This window comes from Phoca vitulina, unplaced genomic scaffold (assembly GCF_004348235.1).
Source record: "Phoca vitulina isolate PV1807 unplaced genomic scaffold, GSC_HSeal_1.0 scaffold18, whole genome shotgun sequence".
Lineage (NCBI taxonomy): Eukaryota > Metazoa > Chordata > Mammalia > Carnivora > Phocidae > Phoca > Phoca vitulina.
This window is the reverse complement of record NW_022589721.1, coordinates 27,583,518-27,610,553: the sequence shown is the minus strand read 5'-3', so window position 1 is coordinate 27,610,553 and position 27,036 is coordinate 27,583,518. Positions and strand designations below refer to the sequence as shown.

General features: G+C 50.7%; 1 protein-coding gene and 1 long non-coding RNA gene across 4 annotated transcripts in view; one reads left to right on the top strand and one right to left on the bottom strand.

Moving 5' to 3' along the window:
- ZFAT (zinc finger and AT-hook domain containing) overlaps positions 1–27,036 on the top strand; it is a 216,930-nt gene that overhangs the window by 187,468 nt on the left and 2,426 nt on the right. For all 3 annotated transcript variants that reach the window (XM_032415477.1, XM_032415478.1, XM_032415479.1), the window contains 2 exons: positions 4,215–4,341; positions 6,830–6,960. In XM_032415477.1, coding sequence (XP_032271368.1) covers positions 4,215–4,341; positions 6,830–6,960 — 258 coding nt within the window. The remainder of the gene's footprint in view (positions 1–4,214; positions 4,342–6,829; positions 6,961–27,036) is intronic.
- LOC116639311 lies at positions 9,253–26,400 on the bottom strand. The gene is made up of 4 exons (XR_004300811.1): positions 26,040–26,400; positions 25,001–25,115; positions 12,734–12,896; positions 9,253–9,570 (listed from the first exon to the last, which is right to left on the bottom strand). It is a non-coding gene; the product is annotated as an uncharacterized LOC116639311 (long non-coding RNA).

Here is a 27,036-nt window from a genome sequence, read left to right as displayed (position 1 = left end):
GGGAGGCCCCCAGGACCCCCAGTGTTTGGCAGCAGCTATGATTATTGGTGGTGGTGTCATCAACATCACATCCTCGTCTAAGGGAAAACATATAGTCCTCATGTTTCAAGTTCATACTGCAAGGTTTTGCTCTCTGTTAACAAACAGGCATTGGAATGCCAATTCTTGACCTAATACCCCACGTCTCTCTGTCAGTTGGTTCTTTTGTAAGTGTGTGTGGTAGTGCCCCTCTGCTCTGAAGGCCTTGCTTCCTGCAGATCCCAACACGTTAAGGAGGAGAGCTTTGAACCCAGTGAAAATAGTTCACACAAAGCCATGTACTCGTCTCCAGAAATGAGAGACTAGAGCAGCCGAGAAGCTGGGCTCAGGTGGTCGGTTACCTGTGGGATGACAAGCTGCCTATCCACCAGTTTGGGCTGTCGTTTGGCTCCCCAGAATGCCTTGCAAAGCCCATCCTTCGCACGTGTGATCATTACACAGAGCTCCCCCAGCGAGGAAGAAGCTGTTTTTCACAGGCTAAGACATTCCTTGGGCCCAGTCAGTGTTGGGCAATTTGTGGCTTAATGGTACTTAAAAGGAAGCAGGGTTTTTTTTGTTGTTGTTGTTCATTTATGCATTCACATTTTTCTTGGGTGTCTACTATGTGTTAGGCTGGGAATCTTGAAAGGCACTTGGCCCCTTGGCTGTAAGAGAGGAATTACCTGGCATTCTGAACTGTGTCCATTACCGATAAGTACTTAGAGAGTGTAACTTTGGCATCTGTAAATTTTGTGTCAAGTCCTCCTTCCTATTCTTCTTTGTTGGTGGACATTCATGTTTCCTGCCTTATGGTTCCCCGGCCCTCCCCGTCCCTTCCAGAAAGAGGCCATTATTCATGCCGATTTCTTGTGACATGCTGAGTTCTGGCCCACCTCTTCTCTCCTGAGGTTTGCGGCACCCGTGAATGTCGCTTCAGCCCCTCCTACCCTCCCAACACCTGATTTTGCAGATGTGTTTCCCGTGGTCTGTTGTTTATCGTCTCCTTCGTATAAAAATAAGACTGGTTGGAATAGCCATGGCGGACTGAGCTCTTACTTGGTGCCAGGACTTGTGCTGCAAACTTGACCCAGGTGACAGAATTGCCTGCCCTGCTTCCTTCCACCTGCAGCTCTGCTGCGCCCTCTCTCTGGGGGCCTGACGGCACAAGGCCCTAGAGCCGGGAAGATCAGGATGGCTCAGGCAGCGGTGGGAGGAGGCAGCGGCCGTCAGAAGAGCACACACGAGAATCTCTGCGCGTGTCTAATCTCTAATTGTGAACATCACACTCTGGTCCCCAAGGCAAGAATGTGTGGCAGGAAGCTTTCTACCAGAGCTGCTTTAAAAATGTCTCGGTATTTGCAAAGAGAAGTTTCCATTTTGGAAAGTGTTTTTTTTGGTTTGTTTTTGTTTTTGTTTAATTTTTTAAATTTTATTATGTTATGTTAGTCACCATACAGTACGTCATTAGTTTTTGATGTAGTGATCCACGATCCATTGTTTGCGTATAACACCCAGTGCTCCATGCAGTACGTGCCCTCCTTAATACCCATCACCGGGCTAACCAATCCCCCCTCCCCCCTCCCCTCTAAAACCCTGTTTATTTCTCAGAGTCCATAGGCTCTCATGGTTCATCTCTCCCTCCGATTCCCCCCCCTTCATTTTTCCCTTCCTTCTCCTAATGTCCTCCATGCTATTCCTTATGTTCCACAAATGAGTGAAACCATATGATGATTAACTTTCTCTGCTTGACTTATTTCACTTAGTATAATCTCCTCCAGTCCCATCCGTGTTGATGTAAAAGTTGGGTATTTATACTTTCTGATGGCTGAGTAATATTCCATTGTATATATGGACCACATCTTCTTTTTTTTTTTTTTAAAGATTTTGTTTATTTATTTGACAGAGAGAGAGATAGCGAGAGCAGGAACACAAGCAGGGGGAGCGGGAGAGGGAGAAGCAGGCTTCTTGCCGAGCAGGGAGCCCGATGGGGGACTCGATCCCAGGACCCTGGGATCATGACCTGAGCCGAAGGCAGACGCTTAACGACTGAGCCACCCAGGCGCCCACATCTTCTTTATCCATTCATCTGTTGAAGGGCATCTCGGCTCTTTCCACAGTTTGGCTATTGCGGACATTGCTGCTATGAACATTGGGGTGCATATGGCCCTTCTTTTCACTCTGTGTCTTTGGGGTAAATACCCAGGAGTGCAATTGCTGGGTCATAGGGTAGCTCTATTTTTAACTTTTTGAGGAACCTCCACACTGTTTTCCAAAGTGGCTGTACCAACTTGCATTCCCACCAACAGTGGAAGAGGGTTCCCCTTTCTCCACAACCTCTCCAACATTTGTTGTTTCTTGCCCTGTCCATTTTTGCCATTCTAACTGGTGTAAGGTGGTATCTCAGTGTGGTTTTGATTTGAATTTCCCTGATGGCTAATGATGATGAACATTTTTTCATGTGTCTGTTAGCCATTTGTGTGTCTTCTTCATATCTTCTGCCCATTTTTTGACTTGATTATTTGTTTTTTGGGTGTTGAGTTTGAGAAGTTCTCTATAGATCTTGGATACCAGCCCTTTATCTGTAGTGTCATTTGCAAATATCTTCTCCCATTCTGTGGGTTGCCTCTTTGTTTTGTTGACTGTTACCTTTGCTGTGCAGAAGCTTTTTATCTTGATGAAGTCCCAAAAGTTCATTTTTGCTTTTGTTTCACTAGCTTTTGGAGATGTATCTTGAAAGAAGTTGTTGTGGCTGATGTCAAAGAGGTTACTGCCTATGTTCTCCTCTAGGATTTTGATGGATTCCTGTCTCACATTGAGGTCTTTCATCCGTTTTGAGTTTATCTTTGTGTATGGTGTTAGAGAATGGTCAAGTTTCTTCTGCATGTGGCTGTCCAATTTTCTCAGCACCACTTATTGAAAGGATCATCCACCACAACCAAGTGGGATTTATCCCTGGGATGCAAGGGTGGTTCAACATTCGTAAATCAATCAGTGTGATAGAACACATTAATAAGAGGAGAGAGAAGAACCATTTAGTCCTCTCAATTGATGCAGAAAAAGCATTTGACAAAATACAGCATCCTTTCCTGATTAAAACTTTTCAGAGTATAGGGACAGAGGGAACATTCTCAAGTTCATAAAATCCATCTATGAAAAACCCACTGCGAATATCATCCTCAATGGGGAAAAGCTGAGAGCCTTTCCCTTAAGATCAGGAACACGTCAAGGATGCCCACTCTCGCCACTATTGTTCAGCATAGTACTAGAAGTCCTGGCAACAGCAATCAGATAACAAAAAGAAATAAAAGGCATTCAAATTGGCAAAGAAGAAGTCAAAACTCTCTCTCTTCACAGATGACATGATACTTTATGTGGAAAAGCCAAAGACTCCACTCCCAAATTACTAGAACTCATACAGCAATTAGTAATGTGGCAGGATACAAAATCAATGCACACCAATCAGTTGCTTTCTTGTACACTAACAATGCAACTGTAGAAAGAGAAATTAGAGAAACGATTCCATTTACAATCGCACCAAAAACCATAAGATACCTCGGAATAAACCTAACCAAAGAGGTAAAGGATCTATACTCTAGCAACTACAGAACACTCATGAACGAAATTGAAGAAGACACAAAAAGATGGAAAAATATTCCATGCTCATGGATCGGAATAATAAACATTGTTAAAATGTCTATGCTACCCAGAGCAAACTATATCTTCAGTGCCATCCCGATCAAAATTCCAATGATGTTTTTCAAAGTGCTGGGACAAACAATCCTAAAATTTGTATGGAATCAGAAAAGACCCTGAATCGCCAAGGAAATGTTGAAAAAGAAAAACAAAGCTGGGGGCATCTTGTTGCCGGATTTCAAGCTATATTACAAAGCTGTGATCACCAAGACAGCATGGTACTGGCACAAAAACAGACATACAGACCAATGGAACAGAATAGAGAGCCCAGATATGGACCCTCTATGGTCAAGTAATCTTCGACAAAGCAGGAAAAGACATGTGATGGGAAAAAGGGAAGTGTGTTTTTATTGGAGCAGCTGATCTCTCAGGGATGCCAGGTAAATGAGGTGTCGCAGAGGTTTGCTCGTATGCCTTTGATTTGTCTCCATACGTTATCCTGGGACTGGCGGGTAACAGGTAGTCTTCCAGAAGATCACTCAGATGAGCCTGTTTTTGTTTAGCCAGTGACAGAGACCCCCGAGGAGCCCTCCACCCAGTACGTGCACATCACAGAAGCCGAAGAGGACGTTCAGGGCACGCAGGCAGCCGTGGCCGCGCTCCAGGACCTGAGATATACTTCGGAGAGTGGTGAGAGAGCACACGCTCTGTCCCCTCAGACACTTTCCAGCGACCTTCGAGCTGCTCTTTAGTGGGCATGCTGAATGAATGAATGAATGTGTGAATGCTTCCACAGGGGTGGAGGGAGCTTTGCCGGCAGGGCTCAGCTGAGAGCTGGAGCTGATCCTGTGGTCTTGGGTGTCCCCATCCCTGGCTCCCTGTGGGCCTCTCTTCCGGGGGTGGGGGGAGGGGCTTGTTTCTGCTCCAGGGACAGCGGTGGCATGAGCGGGACTGAGGGCACAGCTGCTCACCTTGCCGCGGCCACCTTGCAGAGCCTCGAGCCCGGCACTGCCCGTGTCCCAGTCTTCTGAAAAGCCCCAAAGCAGGATTTTTACATCAAATGTCATCGTTTTCAAGTATTAGATCAATTTTAAAATCAGACCACTGTGTCACCCCAGCGGTGATTCCAGCCTTAGGCTTTCTTAGTCCTTTTCAGCACTTGGATGGAGCCCGAGTTAATGTGTGACCACAGCCTGATTTGCGTTCAGAGGAAAGTATTAGGTAGTGGCAGGAGGTAGGAAAGCGCCAGTGTTGCCGGGTTCTTAAAGCCCTAAAGCCCAGGTCATAAGCAACCTGAGTAAAACAGTCCTTTGGGCGGATTATTTACGGCGGGGCTCATTGGGCTGCCAGAGCTTGAGGGCCTTCCAGAGACAGCGCTTCCCGGTGGTGGCTGGTTAGAGCGGCAGGTTCAGCGGAGGGGAGCGGCCCGGCTGAGGCTGTTAAATGGGGCACCCGGAGCTGAGGCCCTGGCTGAGTCTGTGCTTGCTTCCTTCGTGTTCAGTGGCTTCAGCGACTGCTAAGCCCTGTGCCTTCATCCCCCATGCGCGCACACATTCCTTCTGAGGCCTCTCTCATGTCTCTTCCTGGCTCTTGGGATAAGGCTCAGACCTTGCAGCCCATCGAGCCAGGCGCGCCAGCTGTGGGTCCTGGCTCCCTGCACATCATCCCTTTCTACCCCGCCCCTGAGATTGCTCTCCCCTGAAGACTCAGCAGGTGCTCCTTTTTCCCCACACCTGCACTGCTGTGTGTGATCTCTGGGACACAGTCTGTTCCTTCCCCTACACTTTTTCTGGCCACCTCACCTGTACCTTCAGTGTTCAGATCGCATGTCATCTGCTGGGGACCCACCTGACTTTTCTGCGGCGTTCCCCTGATTGCCCCGAGACGGGGCCAGCCTGGTGCGGGAATAATTTGCTTACAGATCTGTCTCATGAGTCCCGAAGGAGGAGGAGAGAGAGTGTTAGATGGAGGCAGATCTTTGTATTCCCCCTGGGAGCCATGCTCCTGGTGACAGGCCTGATTAATGGTCACCAAGGGAGTAAGTGCATGAGGAGTTAAACCTGACTTAGCTCAGTAAGTTCTTAAGGTAAATATTTTGTTTAGTCTTTGGATGTTCAGAGTGGTTGGCTGCAAGGCACAGTTCACACACCCCCCTTACGTAGAGAGAGAGCGAGAGAGAAGGAGAGAGAGAGAGTGTGTGTGTGTGTGTGCGTGTGTGTGTGTAGGGCAGCGCCAGGGTGGTACGCTCTGAGTATATGCAAGTCACTCACACCATCGTGTACTTAGTCTCACGCCACATCCTACCCGTGACATAGAACACATCATGCTCCCCTTCTCTGGCTCTTCCTGAGTGACTCACATTGGAATGTGACCCACGGAAAGCCGGTCCAGGAGGATGCAGACTCTGGCGGAGACTTGGTAATATTATGCTAACACAGAGATCATGCAGTAGTTTCTCTCTTAGTGAATTAATGATCGGGGTCAGAGTGCCGTGTTCGGGAGAGTCACAGATGGTCAAGCAGATGGTGAGAGCCTTCGGGGTATACTCAGTAGCTGCCCTGATGCTGTGGACTCCAGTCGTTTGAGATGATTAAAATAGAACCCCAAGCTTAAATTGGTTTGGAATTTTAAAGCCCACTGGTCTTAATAATTGAGACATCCTCCGATGTTTTGTCCATAACTTGTGTAATTTATTGGGCACACTCTCATTGGCCACCTACTGGGCGTATGCTCACAGGACACTAACTTTGCAGGTTAGTGTTTTAGTTGGTACTTCTCGGGGGTTCTCTCCTGAGAGGCAGTCTTGGGTCACCAAGTTTGGATTCAGAACATCTGGGCCTGAGCTCTGGTTTTGTGCAGTAACTGACCCAATGACCCCAGGCAAGTCTCCTGTCTTTTTTGTGCAGAGGTAACCAGTCTCTGAAATGGGGGTAATATCACACTGTCATCTCCTCACAGGATCATTTGGGCTTTTGAAATGTTCTAATAGAAAGTGCTTTCAAGCCAAAAAGCACCATACAAATTATTCTGCTGTTGAAATTGAGCGATTGCGGAGAATCTGTGCTTCCCCTGGAGTGGGTACTGCTCCCCAGTGGCCTCTAGTAAGGTCTGGTTTTGCACTCAGTGCCCCCCAGCACTGGTGGGCTTACTGGTGTCCCGTTTGCTTCTTCCCTGTAAGGTGACCGCCTTGACCCCACGGCTGTGAACATCCTCCAGCAGATCATCGAGCTGGGCACCGAGGCCCATGACGCCACTGCCGTGGCCTCCGTGGTTGCCATGGCTCCAGGGACGGTGACTGTCGTGAAACAGGTAAGGGCCTTCCCTGCCCCGTTAAATTTCCTCTCTCCACACTGCCACACACCTTCTCTCTCTCCTGCCCTGTAGGTTGTCAAGGCTGAATTTCCCTAAGGTGGGATTGGGAAGGAGGTTGGTTTAGGCTCATGCATTTTCTTCCTCTGCCTCCGATTATTATGGGAGTGTGTCTTTAGTAGCTCCATAGACGGAGGTATGTTTTAGGGGAGAAGTACAATATATTTTTTAAAATTCTGGAAACCTTTCATTCATTTCCCTTCCAAGAATCCCAGTATGAAAATGAGCAGATGTGGACACACTTGGACACATCTGTCGTGAAAAGCAGCCCTTGGGTGGGAACTGTGGGAGCAGCCGGAGAAGCTGGGAGGGCTTCTCAGTGGACTGGCCTCGTGAAAGATGCAGTGTCGCCTGGTCGATGCCTGAGCCGATGGGAAGGAAATGATCACTTTTTGAATAAAGGTTACTCGACTTAATTGATAAACTCTTTGGCTCATTTCCTCCCCTTCTATCCTCAGAGACTTCAGCTGTTAAAATGCAGTGTGATTGGTAATGAGATCATCCTTTTTCTCAGTCTGTACCTCTCTCTCTACTATCTCTTGCTTCATTTTACAAAAGCTTTAGCCTGGCTTCCACAAATACTTAAAAAAGCTAAACAATGGTAAACGTGCCAGACTCGGGCAAAGTTCAAGTTCACGGAGAGAGCTGAAATGCAGACCATAGAGTTTTACAGCTGCCCATTCTTGGAATCATTCATTCAGGAACTACTTAGTAAATGCCCACTCTTGCCAGGCAGTGTTTCTGGGGTTCCAGGAGACAACCATCACTGTGGTCACTATCTAGTGGGAAAAAAGGTAAAACAGAAATGAGCAGGTGATGCACAAAGAATGTTAAATGGTGAACAGGTGCAGTGGAGGACAGTAAAACAAGGAGAGGGCTATGGGCCCCGGAGCGTGCTTGGGGGATATTTTATAACGGGCTGTTGGGGGCAGATTGCTGATGTTTGAGCAGAGGTGTGTCTTACGAGAAGCATGCAGGATTGACTGTGCATTTGGTATCGAAGTTTATAGCAGTAAACAAGGAAATGTGGAATGGTGAACTTCACGAAAGGAGTAGGTTTTCTTGGCATTAACAAAGAGAGATATTTCTTAATGTGGCTTTCACATGGGGACCCCTGAGTGCTGTCTCCCCGGCAGCGTCCCTTTGATGAATCAGAAGTAGGCTTCCCAAGCTATCTCTGCAACTGTCCCCCCAGGTGTGCCCAGAACACAACGCAAAGCCTAAAATCCAGGCTAAGTAATTCTCTGGGGAATTAGTACATTCTGGTTCAACTCCGGACTTCATGATCCGCAGACAAGACTCAGCACATCTAGATGAATGTTGGGACCGCGTGTCCTAGACACGCTCCTCCATTACTGTGGTTTGTCTCGAGAAGAACCTGGACGGCAGTGCCACAGTGGGACGTGGTGTGTCAGTCCGCAGTGGCCTGCAGCCCGTTGGTTGGGGACAGACTCGTACACTGCTTTCCTTTGTATTTACTAGACTTTTGAGAATTGCAGGAAGGTGCCAGCGATTGTGATTTGCCACTGCTCAGGGACATGATTTATTGAGCATCACAGACAGTGCAATGATACATGAGGTTGCCGGCTTAGGATACAGCTTCGATGTGCTTCGAGGCATTAGGTTGACAGCACTACACAGGATGAGGCAGGTAAGCATCCAGTCCGACCAGTGTAAACAGGGACAGTGTGTTTGCAGTAGCAGGAAACAGTGGGATCCCTTAGAGAATCTTGTGGTTTATTGAAAACACGGGACTAGGAGGAGCATCAGTGTCTTAACACGGTCCAGAGCAACTGCATTTGGAAATAATGGCCAAGAGCATGTGTCCTTGTCATCATCCTGTGTGCCTGGCCCGGCACCTGGCTCACTGGGGCTGCTGGTACCTGATGGATGGGGGATGGACGGATGCACCAGGGGGCGGGTAGACAGCAAACACCCACACCTTTGGCAAAGGGGCATTGGGTGAAGGAATGCCTCTGAATTCAGTTGTCCCCTCATTTAAATTTAAAGAAAAGTGGTTTTTTTGGTTTTTGTTTTGTTTTAAGATTTTATTTATTTGAGAGAGAGAGCGCGCACAAGCATGGGGGAGGGGCAGGCAGAGGAGAGGGCAGGGAGAGGGAGAAGCAGACTCCCCGTCGAGCAGGGAGCCCGATGCAGGGCTAGATCTCAGGACCCTGAGATCGTGACCTGAGCCGAAGGCAGATGCTTAACCGACGGAGCCACCCAGGCGCCCCATGACAACTGTTTTTATTAGAGAAATTAGTTTTGATTTTTTTTTTTCTTTAATTAGACTTTGGTTTAGGATTTTTCAGTAGAGGGATTATACCTGCTTAATGAGCATGCTTAGGCCACTTCATTGTGAACTCTAGCATATCTATCGCATCAAATGCTTCTCTTCCTTCACTGTGTGGGGGGCACCTTAGTGCTGGGGATTTCGTCCTGTTGCATCCCAGAATAGCACACGTACTAGTTGCTCAGTAAATGTTATGCACGATGGAGTGTGCTGTGGTCTTCCTGTTTGGATTCTCTCATTCTATCCTGTAAGACAGACTGGAAAGAAAAAAGCAAGAACACCTTGTCATAAAGTACATAGTATATATTGCAGAAAAAAAGGTTTTCAGATTACTACTGCATAGCCTATTTTGAGATCTTTTGAAACTTTCCAGTTTTATACATACTTCCACAGGGCCAAAAACAAATTCTAGGTGTGTATGAATTGATTCTGGAAGTTTAAAAATTTTAAGATTTCTTTCCCATGTGAAACACAGTTATATGCTCTGTTCATAATTTATTTCTTCCTGATGTATTAATGTTAATTGAAAAAGATCTTTTTTTATATGAAAATTTATCAGTGATAATTGGAAGTGATTAATTTTCCAGTCTTCTTGGGTTTTCAGTTTCCAGGATAAAACTAATGGCAGGCCTGGTGGGCAGGCTGGGGGTGTTGGATGCAAAGAGCTGAGAAAAAATGGTTTCTTAGGTCAGTTTCTTCTTATTTTTAAACGAGACATGGAAAAGACTCAGCCCATAATTCAGGCCGTTTAAATATTCAGTTGGACACAGAACCATGTCCTCAATGATTTCCTGTCACGTCACTTTTCTCAAGTGTCAGCATTAGAAGCAGATTCATGGGGATTAAGCATTTTGAAGTGTTCGGGAAGACAAGTCTTTATATGCCCTGCACCAGCTGGGCCCACGGAAACACACGAGAGCTTTGAGTGCAACTAACTGTGCATTTGTGAAGACCAGGCAGTTTTCATTAAATAAATTGGTTTCTTTCTTTTCTTTTTGTTAAATCTTGTTTTAGGGTTTTATGCAGAGGAAATTTATCTTTGAGTAAGAAAACTGCTGTAAGTAGATGAAGTGTAAGACCTACCAGCATAGGAAAACCATAAGCATCTCTGAGTCAAAGTTAATTATTTTAAAGGAAAAGATAAATACAACCACCATCACCATCCTGGCTCATGGCTTAAATGCCTCTTTGCTGTTCTTATGGATTAAAATTTATTTTTGAGACGAAAAGTAATGTTTTCTTTACTGGTCCACAGCATTCGCGTCGCAGACTTTTACCGCCCCCCTCCCTGTGTACTCCGTCCTCCTCTGTGGCAACTGCAACAGATTCCCACAGACTTGGCTCAAAACCACAAAGATTTATTATCTAATAATTCTGGAGGTCAGAAGTCTAAAATCGATTTCAAACTGAGCTAAAATCAAGGTGTCAACAGCTGCATTCCTTCTGGGAAGGATTCCTTTCTCGAATTTTCCAGCTTCTAAGAGGCCCCTGGCATCCCTTGACTCGGATTCCCTTCCCTCCGCCTTCAGGGCCAGCAAGGCAGGGCGAGCTCTTCTCACACCCCACCGCTCTGGCGTCTGCTTCCTCACCTTCTCTCAGCCGGACCCTCTGGTCTCCCTCTCATAAGGACCCTCATGATTCCATGATGCCCACTTGGATAATCCGGGATAATCTCCCCATCTCAAGCTTCTTAATCACATCTGCAGAGTCCCCTTCCTCTTGCAAGGTAACATCCTCAAAATCCGGGGATTAGGACAGGGACATCTTTGGGGTGGGGGGGGCATTATTCTGCTTGTCACACTGGGTTCTGGGGTTAAGACAGGTCCTGCTCTCGGGGCGCCTGGGTGGCTCAGTCGGTTAAGCGGCTGTCTTCGGCTCAGGTCATGATCCTGGGGTCCTGGGATCGAGCCCCACGTCCAGCTCCCTGCTCAGCGGAGAGCCTGCTTCTCCCTCTCCCTCTGCCTGCCACTCTGCCTACTTGTGCTCTCTATCTCTCTGTCAAATAAATAAATAAAATCTTAAAAAAAAAAAAAAAGGTCCTGCTCTCAAGAGGCAGGTAGCCCGGCGAGGGAAATTATTTACTCTTTTATTCAACAAACACCCCCTGAGCTGCTTCTACCAGCCAGGTGCTGTTCTTGGCTCTCAGGGTATCTCAGTGAACAAGAAAGATGAATGGTATACTTGAGGAGCTGACCATCCTCTAAATGAGGGTGATAGCTAATCTGCACACCTATGATAAATAACATGGTGTGTTAGAGGGGAAAGGGGAAAAAAGAGCCAGCAGAACCAGTCAAGGCCTTAAACAAGCAGCTCTAACGGAGAGTAAGGTAGGCTTTGGGGAGGTCGGCCAGTGCCCCAAGAGTGCTGTGGGAGCACCAGCGCGCTGCCTGACTTGAACCTGGGTCTGGGATCGGGCATGTGTTGGGCAGGGAGGGCTTTGTGGATGCCATGGTGCCTGATGGAGTCCTGGACGGTAGCTAGGAGTTGGGTGGGGGCAGGAGCTAGTGCTCAGTGCTGGGTGACTGGGGGCAGGGGGAGGTGGCACATGAGGCCCCACTTGAGTTAAATGATGGGCTCTGTTGTAACCACCAAGCAGTGACAGCGGTGTCGCAGCCCAGAAGGCACCTTCACCTGGTCTCTGCCTTCACTGCCCCTTCCCACTGCTCAAAGGCCAGTGGAGAAAGGATGAGTCCAGACAGCCCACAGGTTCTTGTCACTTCTTAGAGCCAGATGACCTTTTGCTATGGGCTTCTTGACTTACGTTACCCTCTTAAAGGCATGTTGGCATTTTTAAGAAATCACAGTTCCAGGTTCTTCATTTAGTCACAGAGCCCAAGTAGAGAATCTGTGCTGAGCATTCCTGCTATTGGATGTCCAGCAGAACAGCTTGTCTTCCCTGCGACTGTTGTTGACACTGGGCACAGCCCTGGAGCCTGGGTCCACCAGGCCAGCAGGGGCACCTTGCCCCCTTCTTCTGTTTATTATTGTTGAGGGTGACCCCTAAACATCAGTTGGAGCTGGCTGCATTGTGGGGTGTCAGCTTCTGGGGGTGAGGGAGGATCTGTCTGGGAGAAGATCCCTGAGCTGCAGGTGGAGTTGATGTGTGTTATTCATTTGTTTGCTTTTGAAAACCAGTAGCCTTTCAGTCCATGTGCCATGTGTGAACTCACTAGGGCATTTCCTGTGTACGGGGGCCCACCTGTCATAGGGTTAGTCCACGGGAGGCTGTCCAGTGGGCATGCACTCTGCCACACTCGCCTCTCTGTGACTCAGTTACCGTTTCTACTCTGCTGAGACCTGATGAGAAAGCATGTTGTATTAGTGTTGTCCAGAGAAACAGAACCAGTGGGGTGTGTGTGTGCACACGCGCGTGCATGCATATACACATATACAGAGATTTATTATAAGGCATCGACTCACCAGTTATGGAGGCTGACAGGTCCCGAGATCTATGATCTGTAAGTTGGAGACCCAAGAGCTGGCAGTGTAGTTCATCTGAGTCTGAAGGCCAGAGAACCAGGAGAGCTGATGGTCCAGTCTGAAAGCCAGAAGACTCAAAACCCAGGAAGAGCTGACATTGTAACTGGAGTCCAAAGGCAGGGGGAAAACAAACAAAAAACAACCCAATGTCCCACTTCTAAGGTAAGCAGGCAGGAGGAAATCCCTTCTTCAGGGAGAGTCAGCCTTTTTGTTCTATTCAGGCTTTGACTGATTGGTTGAGGCCCACCCACATTAGGAAGCGCAGCCTGTTTTACTCAGTCCTTTAATCTAAATGTTAATTTCATCCAGAAACACCCTCACAGAAACCACCCACAATAGCGTTTGACCCAGTATCTGGGCACCCCGTGGCACAGTCACGTTGATGCATGAAACTAACCATCACACATGTGCTTGTCTATTTCAGAGCGATGGCCTCTTTGTTAGTGGAAGGTCATTGTTTACACCAGGTAATTGAAATAACCAGTTGTCATAGAGATGACTTTGATTTACAGATTTCAGGGAGATTTGGCCGCTTCTGGAAAGCATACATATTTTGGTAGATGTGTATTTCTCTCACAGTTGGTATTTCAGTTCAGGGTTCTGGAGTGAGCTCCATCCTGCAGGTTCTTGAGGGGGCCAGGGTTGACAGAGTCTGGCAGGAGTCCTGTACTGAGCACCAACACTCCACTTCAGTCCCCAAGTCAGGAGCGACTAGATGGTTCTGATTGTACCGCCTCCCGTTGAATGGCTGTTTCACCCGGGACTATGATTCGCGGTTCTCTGTTGGCAGGACTGTATCTCTGTCCACACCAAGCATCTTGCTTACAGCCCAAGAGTCATGCTCCAGGGCTGGGGGGTAGGGGGTGCACCCACTCCTTATTCCTGGTTTTCTGCAACCCTACAGTTGCCTCTTTTGTGTTCATTATTTTCCGCTGGTGTGCTGGACGTGTCCAAGCTGTCAGCCACCCCCCAGCGGCAGGGAGCAGCTGAAAGGAGCATCGGAGATGGTTCTCAGACCTGCAGGCCCCCTGCCCACTTGCCCTACGTAGGCCCTTGGCTTGGCATGGTGCAGAATTGTGCTGCCATAATCTTGTTCAGAATCCCAAATGCTCTGACCACAAGCTATAACCGCTGATTTAAGAAACAAACAAACCAAAGTAGAAATTCCAGATTTGCCCAAAGCAGTCCCCCTTCTCCCAGCTGCTGCCCCACGCCCTTTGGCATCTCTGGGCAGGTCCCCTGTGGTGGTTGGCACTGGAGGGGAAGCTGATGTGTCAGTCGGGAGGAGAGGCACATGCAGACACTCCACGGCTCGGTGCACAGCGCTCCGTCCGCAAGGCAGTTTTGGTAGCAGTTGCCGTAAGACGTGTTGGTTGCCAGCCAGCACTAGAATTGCTCTTTGTCATTTGCAGTTCATTATTTTTGCAAGGAAATGCAGTCCATAGCTACGGCCCACCACATACACGCTCGCCTGTTTGCAAGAAAGCGCGGGTGCGGCCTGGCCTGTTTTGCATCGAAGGCACCGAGTCACCTGGTCTCCCGATGCCCTTTTGTGCGTCCACGTGCACCAGGGCGTCTGGTGGGAGAACCTGCTGTGCAGAAGGCGCTTCTCCAGTGCAGCCTCTGGTAGGGAAAAGCCTCACGCCCCATGTCCCTGCTGGAAGGGGAGCCCAGGATTGGCCTCCTCCTCTGGGGGCAGATGTTGAGCGTTTCATAATACTTGTGGCAAGATTAGGGGTAGGGGGATCTGGAAAGTGACTTATGTGGGGCTTCAAAATCCATTTTCAATGTTCTTTTAAAACGGTCACTGCATTCTATTAATTTGATTGTTGAACTGAACAGCAAGAGACCTGACTGCAGAATCGCATTGGGTCGGGAGACTCTTGGAATCCTCGAAAGGTCACAGAAGATACGGGCCATCTGCCTTGTCGTTGTGGCAAAGCGGGACTGAGTTGAGATCTCTCCTCTTATCCTCCCCCACAAAAGGGAGCAGGAGAAGCCCTTCCTGTTTTGTTTTCCATTTAAGTTCAAATAACTGGTGAGTTAATGGACTTTTCTTGTTCCTGCGGGAGGCACTTTTTAACTCCTGCGGTGAGCAGACCTTTCCCTGAATTCAGCGCCGCCCATGTGGTAGGAATAACAGGAGAGCCTCTCCCATTTTCTCTCTGTTCTCCTCTCCTCTTTGGCACCCTGTTTGTCTTCAGATCATTTGCCTGAGTGCGTGAGACGTTATAATAGAGTTTCCGTCTTCTGCATCGCAGTGAAACCCTGGCGTCTTAAGTTGTCTTGTTGGTTCTCCTTTCCCATCGTGGTTTTGCCATTGTTGTGGTTCGTGTTAGGTATCTTTCCAGAAGACCAGGAGTAGGTATATATAATTTTAAAAGAACGGACAGTAAGTGTAGCTGCTCTGTTGTGTTATTCCTCATTGTGTGATGGGAACGCCGCATCTGTGCTGTGCTTACTCATTCTGTAGGGGAATGACAATCAAGAGGGATTCCGATGTCTTTGGAAGGCCGGTGCGAGGGAGTCCTAGGTCGTTTGTAGGTGATCACGTCCATTGCATGGTCGCAGGGGCCGAGAGCATATGTGTGCACTGTGCTTCCTACCCCTCAGGTGGTCTAACACCAGACTCTGTCAGACACTGATCAGTGCCTCCAATCCAGATAGACATCTTTTATCTTTTATTCCCAGTCCTTTTGAGCTTTATGGAAATATGAAGTGACACTACTTTCTTTGTTTATTTTTCTTCTTATCACCTCCCTTACTGTAAGAACCACTTGTCAACAACACGTTTTGGTTAGTGAGGTTTTTCTCTTGCCTAAAGAACTTGGCGGTACAATTTACTTCATCCTGGGGGCCTGCCAATTTTATTTACATCAAGCTCCTAATTATGCACCCAGGTAGCCTCTTCCAATACTTTTGTAGTTCACATTCCTTATAGAACATTGTTCTGCCGCTGCTGAATGGTGACCTTCGCTATGTAGATCCAGGGACAAACAATTCCATTCAGGGTCTTGGCAGTGGGTTACTCTCCCTTGTCACTTAATGCCAACTCTTGTCCTTTGTAAGACTTTCTTAGTGCTCCGTTAGCTGTTTGAATCTTTTCTCACTCTTTGTTTTAAATAAAACTTTCAGAGACCTCAGTTTCTGTCTGATTTCTGGTGGATGATAGGAAAAATTGCATCCTCATCCCCATCTTCTTATTACTTGCTGAGCTCTTTATCCCCTGGTAGTGATGGAAAATTCCACTTCTTTGTAAAATTTTAACGTAAAAATAAGTGCCATGATCTACCTCTGGCCATGTGGGAAATTGTCTGAAAAAATAGTGGGTAAAGGTTTCCCAGTTTCATTCCGGCCCTCTTGTTCATATAGAGCATCTCTAGCTAGCTTGGAGAGGTCAGTCTGTTGAACTTTTCTTCTCTCTTGTCTTCCTTGCCCTAAGCCCTGATTTTCCTACCACTGGGCCCCAGGAAGCAGCAGCTTGGTTGGTGCTATTTGCAGAATCCCACTTCATTTGAGTTTCAGTACTGGTGAGTTGATTGCTGTTTGCTGGGTGCCCAGTTCCTGATCCACAGCCTGGGCCGGGCCGGTGGGCTTTACGTGACTCCTGCTCTCTCTGCCGCTTGCCCTGGCCAGCTGAGATCACTCATTCCACCTCAGGTTTGCGGCAAAGGCAGGGCTGGGAGCCCTGATAACGGGGGGAGCCAGGGCTGGGGGCCCCACCCGAAGGAGATGCGGTCCTGGCCTTCCTAGAGCGTATTCTGGGGCGGTGCTGCCACCAGCTGGGTCCGCTTTTCATTCCCATTGGAACAGTGGCCTCCATCCTGCTCGGAAGGGTTCCCCAAAATAAGCACTCGGGACCTCACAGCCCTCTCTCCCCCGCTCTATCAGCTTCCCCATCCTGTGAGTGCACACTCTGCACTCCAGTGCTCAGGCCGAAACCTGGGGGTCCGCGTTACCCCCACATGTGATTGTCAGCATGTCCTCCCCTTGCTGCGGGATCTTCCCCCACAGCACACCTCACATGTCCCTGTGTCCCAAGGCTGCCACCTCCATCTAAGCAGCTGCTGCTCCACACGTGGTCCTCGGACCTCTGGTGTTCGCTTCAGGGAGCTTGTTAGAAACACAGAGGGTCTGGCTCCACCCCAGACCTCCCAAGTCAGACCGCGTGTTACCCCTGTCCCTGGTCCGCCTTGATTCGTGTGCGTGGCAGAGTCTGAGAAGCTCTCCCCACCCTGGTTTACAGACCTTCTCTTCACTGGTCTCCTTCCCTCCACCCCTGCTGCCCTAAGATCCAGTTTCCACATAGCACACAGAGCGAGCTGTTCAAAATGTCAGCCAGATTCCAGCATCCCTCACTTAAAAACCTCCAGTAATTTCGGAAGTCTCCGGTAAACTGGGACTAGGCTTTCACCGTGGCCTCCCAAAGCAGTCTGGCCCTCCTCCTTCCCTCCACCCCCTTGCTTATTATTATGCACCTGCCCACCGGCTGTCTGCTAATCCTCTCTTCCCACCTTCATAGCCTCTACCCAGAACCTCATCAGCAGCCTCTGCCAGGCTCACTTCCTTTTGTTCGGTGACCACAGCAAGGCCACTCTCTCAGCCCTCTCTGACCTCTCACGTCCACATCAGGTATTCTCCGGATCCTGTGGATAGGATGAGCCGTACTCCTCTGATTGTGTCGTTAGATGGTACAGTTAACCGTGAGCTAGGATGAGTAGCCAGGAGGGCCTTAGCTAGTCCCTTGAGCCCCTTGAAAGCAGAACTTCCTCACCTGATGGCAGACTTCCGTGAGATTAGAAGCAGAAAGATTTGTGTCTTTGTGTCTTAAGCCACTCCCTGTGTGGTCATTGGTTAGGCAGTGATAGGAAATGAGCACCGTGACCGAATGCAGATGAGAAGTGAAGGGCAGTTCGTGTCAGGCAGGCGAGCAACACCGCACGGTGCGGGACTCTGGTCAGAGTACAGTCCCACTCTCCCCGAGCACCCCCATTTGATGCAGAAGGCAAAGGCATGAGTACAGGCACATGAGGATGTGGTCTGTGACCACGTCCCCAAGAACGGTAATGAGTGGGGCACCCCCCACCTCCCAGTTTCTCCACTGCTGGAGGACAGGAGAGCTCTGGCCCCCGCCCAGGTGGCCCAGTGTGCTACCTACTCTGGTCGGAGTGGAGGCCTGGAGGCATGTTTGGAGGCTTCCTGAGTGCTCAGAGTCATGAACGGGGGATCTGATGTCGGACGTCTGAGCCGGGTGGGCTCAGGTGCCTTCCACACGCCTTATGCTGAGCAGCGTCGTGGGCTGCAGCCGCTGTAGGTGCCCTGCCACGGGAGATGCAGGCCTCTGAGACGGAGGCCTCCTTGGAGGGACGGTGCACAGGTGTCTCCTGAGACGCGCTCTTCATGAGCCCCTGGCTGTGTCCCGTAGGTGGGGAACGAGCCCGTGGCAAAGCTGGGAAGGTAACACATGGCTAAAGGGGAGCCAGCCTGCGTGGGTGTGAACGCCCATCTGTCACTTAATGGTATGTGACCTGGGACGAAGCACTTCTCTGCTTTGAACTTTTGTTTTCTTATCTGTAAAATGGGAAAGTACTAGAACCTACTCCATGGGGCTAATGTACGGATTACATGTGATTATGTGCATGAAGTCTTAGGAAGTGTTCAGTAAACCTTAGCTCCCATCCTAGGAGTGACGTAGCTCCTTATCCCCTTTTCTGTGTGTTTAGAATTCAGCCATAGTTGTTTCTGCTTCTGGAAGTTTCTGTCCAGCGAACAAGTACTAACATAGCTCTCTAGGCCGTGTGCTTGGCATTAGGAGTCCCAGGGTTTCATAGGAGCATTCGTTGCTTGGTCCAGACAGGTAAACAGATAGTTGCATCTTGTAGATTAACATGGTTGTGGCTGGGAACAGTTGCCGCCCCTGCTGCTGAGACCTTCTGAGTAATTCCATCAGAGGGGGCCCCGGTGGGGGGAGGGCGGGGCTGACGTGGAACGGTTGAGGACATCCAACAGCCACTTGCCCAAAGTAAAGGGGAGTTGGGGGAGGGTTCTGAGCCAGAAGGGGCACAGACATGAGAGCAGGCAGAGGGAGGACGACGCTCCAGGGAGAGTCAAGGTTGGCAGATTTTCATACTCAGAGAGACAAGTACAAACAGCGAAGAAAGGGGCGTGTGGATATCAAAGCTGCCTCGGTGCTCAGAGGATGACGGATCCACAATTCCTGTTTCCGCTCTTGGATCCCCTCTGCTACTAATGAACGTACCCGGGTAAGTCTGACGAGTGACTGGAACGGTTTATGATGCGTTGTGGTAAACATTCTTCAAGCAGAACGTGGAAACGCTGTCTTTCTCGGTGGTTGTGGCTCTGTGGGGTGCCCGGAGGGGCACAGTGGGCTGCAGCTGCCTCACTTTCCTTGTCTGCTTGGGCTCGTGGAGGCTGCAGGTCACTATGTAAGAGGCCAGCGAAACTGCTAGAGGCCACGGATTGTGGAATCGGGAGTGCATCTGCTGAGGCAAGAAACCAAGGGCTTTCTGGCACAGAGAGGGGTCCTGGGGATGGCAGAGCAAGGCGGGAGTCTGTCATGTCACCACATCTTTATCGAGCCTGTCAGGTCTGCATTGAGAAAGGCCAGGGCCTGCAAGGATGGTTGCTTGGGGTGATTGTGAGAAAAATCAGGGAGGGTGGAGGACTTCTGTTCTGAGAGACATGCTGAGGGGGGAAGTGTTCTCCAAGTGCAACAGAGGGATTTCGGTGAGAAGAATGACCCTGCAAGTTGCCATCTGTGGATGGGTGAGGCTTGTAAGGAGAAGCGTGTCTCCCTGTGTGAGGGGCCCGACAGGGATGCACAGCACCCCCATCAGTGCCTGGCACTAAATAAAAGTTCAATATATGTGTGCTTAAAGGTCAAGGAAGTGAAGCATATTTAGACAATAAACTTGTCTAAATATCAAAAGATATTCGTAGGCAGTGAGAAGCTACTGCCTTCCTCCTTCCCTGTCACGGGGAATGTGCTCTGGTTCTGTTTGAGTTCAGCTTTACAATATCTCCTGAATAATTCAGCTCAGATGTGTGTTGAGTGCTGGCTGTAAGCCGGATGCTGTGTGGGCATGATCTGGAAGGGGACACGGAGGGGCCCTGGGGTGGTGGGGCCGGGGCATCAGATACCCACCGCTGGAGGGGATGGCCCCTTCTGGCGTTGTGAGCACCACACGTGACCACCTGCCCTGCCCCAGGCACCAGCCTCGTCATCCCTTGTTTTTCCCATGTGCTTAGAGAGATCATGTTGTCCACCCCATTTACCACAGTTTCCAAGAGAAGGATTCTTTTTGTCTCAGTTGATTGTTGAGAGCACACCAAACTGTGTTTAGACCCTTGAGAAATTCAAGAAAGATCAGATGTCTTAGTCATTTTTCCCGCCCCGACATCTGTCTCTAACCCTGTCTGTGGGGTCAGTTGGATTGGCTAACACACAGACCTTGTCCTCGTCCTGTGACAGACACAGGGCCAGTAGGGGCGTCTTTCCAACGTTTCCAGGTGTGCCTGTCACAGGGAACGGAGTTGGCCCTTCCCTCCCCTGCAGGCGGGCCCTCGGGACCCTGTGGACAAGAGCTCTCTGTGCAGGAGGGCTCCCTGTGCCCTGGGGCCTCAGAATGGGGCTGCCGCGGTGGGCCCCCAGACCCCGCAGTGCCTCTCGGAGCCAGGACGCACTCAGGGATGCAGCGACTGCCTGCAGCGAGCTGTCTTTACAACCTGGGCTTTGGACTGTTGATAGGATCAGTATTTTCAGAAAAGAAAGAGCATCTACTGTCTACTTACAACCAAGAGAAAAATAGGGCGGAGGGGAGGCATTATGCTGTCTCCCCAGGAAGGATGAATCACGGCCTTCCTCCCTTGCTGTGCATTTTGTCCTTTTTGAAAGGTTTTAAGTCTTCATTGATGCATGGAATGGTTTCTCCCTGCCAGTGAGTATCTTTTGATGTTGCCACAAGTTTCTTGCTTGTAATATCCTTCTTTTGGTCCTGTATCTACATACGTATTTCTAGAGTTGGAAATTTACGGTGCTTTCTTACACACCACATCCATTTATACCTCTTCTTTCTTCTATAAATTTGGGACAGTATTTACCATCGTCCCTTTGTTCCTGACACGGACAACACCACACCTAACCTAGGGTGGATGTGCTCACCTGCTAACCCTGTGAGGGGGGTCTGCCGGCCCCACTTCTGGGAAGGCTAGAGGAAGCTCTTGCTGGTTAGAATTTCAGCAGTGAGTGAAACTTCAATTACTGGGGAAAATGAGGCTTCTTCCTCAGAGCTTAAACATGCACAGAGGAATGTTTCACCTAAAAGAATCGACTGCGGCGTTCTGTATCATTCTCGTCGTTTGGTTGTATTTGGATTTTCATGCGCAGCCCTCTCTTCTTAGCACGCCACGGAGTCTGAGAATCCCTGCAGTGGAAGGGACCTGAGAAGGTGTCCGGTCTGGGCCTCCCAGTGTTCAGGACCAGGCGGGCTCCTTCAGGAGACCGCCCCGCCCGGTGTCCAGGATAAGCGCCCCGTCCGCCACCTCCACCGGGCCACAGACCCGCGGGCGCAGCAGGACCCGCACAAGGCAGGGGCCCTGGCCTGGCTCTGAACTGAAACCGTCCCCTTGAATGCCATGCGACGTGGCCTAGCGCACAGGCTGCAGCGACGGCGTTGGTGACGTCATGCACTTGGAGACACAGGCTTCAGGGGCCTCACCCGTGTCCCCGCTGTGACTCTTCCCCGGGACTGGAACCATCTCAGTTCTGCTGTATTTGGTGGTTTTTGAGCAAGGGTGGCACATTTCTTAGACTTTATACTCATTTTTTCAGTGATTCATCCAAGAAACAGGGATTCACTGTTCCCTGTCTGTCAGGTGTGGCCAGGCTTCATGTGATGGGGTTCAGCTCTGGGCGTGCAAACTCAGGGCGCCTGGGGGCTCCCTGGATGACAGGGCACGCACCTGATTCTCCAGAGAAAGGTGGTGGGGTGAGTCTTCAGGCAAGTGAAGCAGCGAGGGCAGAAGTTCAGGGGCAGGAGAGGACACATGATGAACCAAAGATGAGCATGGGGGGGGGGGGGGGGGGGGGGGGGGAATGGGAAGAGGCAGGGGTCAGGGCAGGAACGTCCTTGTCTCTCCTCCCTGGGGAACTGGGCTTCTACTGAGGGTCACAGGAAGCCACCAAATGGTAGACAGAGGTAGTTGGAAAGACTGTAGGCCTTAAACGGTCTTACCTGGCTTCACATTCCAGAATCATCTGTTACTAGCTGTGGGGTCTCCTATACTCGGGGAAACACTTCTCAGAAAGATAGGGCTGCAGTCGTCCCTGCCCTGCCTTCTGCACAGCACTGCATGAGACTTAAGTGAGGTAAGGACTCCGGAAAGACTCCGGAAACTGTGAAGGGCCCACCTGTTAAGGTCACTCTGAGAAGTGACAGATACACAAGGAAGGAAGTAGTGTCACAAGATGCAGACTGACGAAGTGTAATAGGAAGTGTCAGGAAGGACAGAGAAGGAGCATGACACAAGTTTAGGGGCCTATATATGGCCGTTCCACACCCAAACCCACGCTTGTAGACACATGCACACACGCACACGCACACACACCCCTGCCCGTATACACGTGCACACAGGCACGTGCACAGATGTATGCACGCCCGCACACATATGTTCACACTCATGTACGCATACAGATGCACACACCTGCCCACGGATGCACGCACACATGCACATGTATGCCCACACTCACATGTGTACACACACACACACACCTGCCCATATACACGTGCACACAGGCACGTGCACAGATGTATGCACGCCCGCACACACATGTTCACACTCATGTACGCATACAGATACACACACCTGCTCACGGATGCACGCGCACATGCACATGTATGCCCACACTCACATATGTACACACACACACCCCTGCCCGTATACACGTGCACAGATGTATATTCATGCACACGCCCCTCACATACCCACCCTCTACACGTACACACACGGCACACTTCCAGTTTGCCTCCTTGTGGGAGCTCAGCCATTGTTGTAGAGTCTTGGCGTCTCCCACTCCTGGCCTCATGCAGCCCTGCCCATCTTGGGCGCTCGTTACATTGAGGTGATGGAGCTTGTGAGCAGCTTCTGTGGACCGGAGCCCCTCTGGCACGAGCTTGTGGCCGACTCAGGCACCAGGCGGTTATCTGCGCTGTTTTGAAAGACTTGGGTGGGAGGCGTGGCGCCCTCGAGTGGTTCATTGTAACCCAGGGGCCTCGTGAGAACGTGGTGTGTGAAGTACCCCACCAGCAACAGCCTCCCCTCTTGGCTCGCTGCCACCTCTGTGGGATTCAGCCGTGAGACACAGCTCTGTTTTCCCGTAATTGGTCTTTTGTTTGTCATGTTGTGATGCCCTTGAATGTCTCTGGGCTGTTTTGGTGTCCCCAGGGGGTGGTAGTTGGTGCGGTGTATAGCAGAGAGGACGTGTGGTGGGGCTTGAGCCCACTCGTGGAAGGCTGTGCACAGAGGTGAAGTGTCCTGGGGCTGGTTTTCCCGGGCACGATCTTGTTTGGCAAGACCGCCCCCTCCATGTACTTCTCCTGGCCAGCGTTGGGGTTCCTGAGGACAGGGTGTCGGGGCAGGAAGCTGTCCTTCCTCTTTCTGCCCTCAAGGCCCTTCTTGTGAGCGTCTGTGTCTGAGGCATGTGGACACTTGGGCAGAGGAACCCGTCGGTGTGTTCTTTTTAAAGAGGGAGTCAAGCCGTGGAAGCAGATGGTGCCCACGGGGTTGAGTGGAGGAGGCCAGGCCGAGAACCAAGAAGAAGGGGGTGGTCCTGGCATTGCAGGCTCCTTCCTGGCAGAGTCCTGTGCTGTCGGTCTGCCCAGAAGGCGCAGCCCTCTCTTCTTAGCACGCCACGGAGTCTGAGAATCCCTGCAGTGGAAGGGACCTGAGAAGGTGTCCGGTCTGGGCCTCCCAGTGTTCAGGACCAGGCGGGCTCCTTCAGGAGACCGCCCTGCCTGGTGTCCAGGATAAGCGCCCCGTCTGCCACCTCCACCGGGCCACAGACCTGCGGGCGCAGCAGGACCCGCACAAGGCAGGGGCCCTGGCCTGGCTCTGAACTGAAACGTCCCCTTCAATGCCATGCGACCCAGTCGCCGTTAGCGTTTGCCTCGGCAGGCAGCCACTCCTCAGCAGGAATGGAGCCTAGCAGAGTGCCTGGGTCTGACAGCCATCTGGTCTAGATTCTAGAAGAATGCTTGAGGTGGGCAGAGCTGCAGAACTCAGAGCCTGATTTAGTGAATAATTTGTACAGTCCCCTGGGTTAAGGTTTTCTATTAAGCTATCTTTGCTGCTAATAATTTAGCTGGAAGATATGTTAGATACAGCATTTGGGGAAAGTGGAGTTCCCGTCTCAGGGGATAATGACATTGTGAAGCTGTATTATTTCTACTGTGGGGAACAATTTTAAGCCTGAGCTACTAGTTGAAGCTACCAGAGATCACTTTGAATGGAGGAAATGGTTGAGAGCTCTACAGGGACTGTAAAAGTGATTGAAGTGAAGTAATGATTTAACCCAGTTGATCTGTGACGTGTAATCCCATCTCTTGCTGTCCTACCACCCCAGCTGAGGAAGGTCTGTGGATGAGGTGTCACCCAGACCAAGGTCCAGCCCTTGCTCCTTTCCTGCTCTTTGACCCTGGATGAGTCACTGGCCCACTGAAGGTTTCATTCAGAAATGCCCAGCCTGAGATGCCGTGCGGACATGGCCAGCACGGAGTTCAGTAAACGGCGAGGGGCTGGGGGGACGCTGGGCTCCCTGGGATGGGGAAGGTCCACGGTTTGCAGGAACGTGGCACATGGGAGTGTGTGAGGGTGGGGAGGGGCTCCCTCTGCAGAGCCTCACAAACCCCTTCTGTAGAGCGTGCCCACTCCCCTACCCCCCATCAGTCCTCCTTCTGCAACGTTCTCTTCCCCGTATCAGCTGGAGGGCTGGCAGGGCCACTCGCTCATGAAAGCTCGTGGAAACGTAAACACTGCCGCAGCAGGTGACGGCCAGGCTTTGGGGACCCTGGCCGTTGTTCTGTTTTGGGGGCTCAGTAAGGTGACTGAGCAGCGGCACGCGGCCCCTGTTATGCCTGTGCCCACCAAGAAGGATACTCCTTGCAGGATTTCTGCAAAAGGCACACTTACCTTTGTCTCCATTACTCTTTCTGGTGAATTAAGCCCTGAGGTTTACTGTGCTCTCATAATTAGCAGTGGATGGATTGAATGGTGATTCTGTTGCACAAAACGCTGGAGCTGAAAACTGGGGGAAAAAAAGGAAAGAGGATTATTTTTGAATAGATTTTGTAATTAGAAAAGGTGATATGGACAAATAAATATTTAAAGGGGCAGTGAGATAAGTGTAGCACTCAGTTTAACCTCTCACGTTAGGCAAGTTTCCACTGGCGGGGTGCCACGGACCCAGTGACGCAGGCCCTTCTTTGAAAACCATCCGTGTTTTCCTTTGTAAAACAAAGTCTCGGCCCCTCAGCTGGTGACCAGGGCTCTTCAGACCTGACCATGAACCTCGCCTGCCACTCCTGCCTAGCACTCCCTCCCTCCTGTGACTTTGGCACACTGGACCGATGCCCCCAGGGGGCCCCCCAGGAGCAGATGGCCCTGTGGCCTGCAGCTCGGTGCCTCTGGATCAGCCGGGAGCAGAGTGTCGACGCAGAGAGGGGTCCAGAGCAGAGGTCGAGGACGGGGAATCTTCAGGAGGGCTCAGAACAGAGCCCAGGGGAGGGTTGTGGAAGCCGGGAGAGGGTGTCTCAGTGAGGAAAGCTGAGGCTGGCTCAGCAGTGGGAGATGGCGTAGAGCCTTCTGGAAGGGGGAAGACAGAACTCTGCGCAGCGGGCGTGGTGGTTGGGAGGTGGCTGGCAGCCTTGGCAGGGCCTGGGGCACATGCCTGCTCTTTGCTCACTGTCTGCCCTCTGCCTGCAAAGCCTTTTCCCCGCCATGTGCAGATACCACCACCCTCCTCGAAGCCGCCCCTGGGCTCTGATGCGACAGAGGAAGCACACAGTTTACCCTTACTTCAAGCGCAGCGGCCTCGTCTTGGTTTCTGCCTGTCTTCCTCCCCACATCTGTGGGCCGGAGCCCTCCGGGTCACCTCGGACCCCCTCCTCCCCGCCCCCGGTGTCCAAGAACTCGGCTGTCCTGGAAACAGGAGGCCGCAGTCCCCGCTCACCAAAGGCAGGGTGCCCTCGTCCGTGGCCCTGCTCTCGGCCCTTGTCAGTACGGGGCCGTCGTGGTGTTAGCGTTGTTCAGAGGGACGGGAATTTCAGCCCGTGGGAATTGCTGTTGTGACTACTTCCTTATCTCAGCCTTGGCTCTGACCGCAGTGACCGCTGATTAGCGCACATGCCCAGGGGCATGTGTGTCTGTTTACTTCAAGTGCAGCAGGCTGGCTTTGCACGTGGGAGGTCCTGGGGCTCAGCACAGATTGCCCCGGCCCCGCACCTTTTCCTTCATGCAGAATTTCCTAACACTTAAGAGGAGAAACGCATTCGTTGTGTGTCCCCCCGCCCCCAGCCTTCTGGCAGGCACCCTCTTTCAGTGTGAAATAAATCAATATTTACTTCCAAAGTCTTGGTTCTCAGTACATTTTCCCATTTAAATGAAATGGAAACAAACACTAAAAGAAGAAGAACAAAAAAAAAGAGGTCCTGATTCACTCTGGAGAAACAAATCAGGCTAAATGTGTTAATAGTTTCCACTTAGGATAGCTCTCTGGCTTCTGGTGAATTCTTTCAGTCCAAATTAGAAGTGCCTTCCAATCCATAGCTTTGCGTGGTGTCCACCCCAGAGGTGCCTTTCCATTTTTCTCCCTCAATTAAATACAATCCCCCTGTTGACACAGCCCGCCCTGGTAGTCACAGGGCCAGATGGTAGTCACAGGGCCAGAGGGAGGCCCCTGTGAGCCAGTTGGGCCCCCCACGCCCCTGGTGAGCGTCGAGTCATGGCTGTTAGGGACAACGGGCAGGCAGGGAGGAGGAGGCCTTCCCTGCCAGACACCAGCTGGAAGGAGAGGAATCAGAACGTTGTGGGGGGTGGGGGGATGGAGCTCACAGAGGCCACCTGAGCACACTGGCCTTTGCTGGCTGTCTTGGGAGCCCTTGCTTCTTCTGCCCCCTCTGCCTGGAGCCCATCTCCACTTCTCCTCCGGAGGCCTTCCCTGGCTCGCC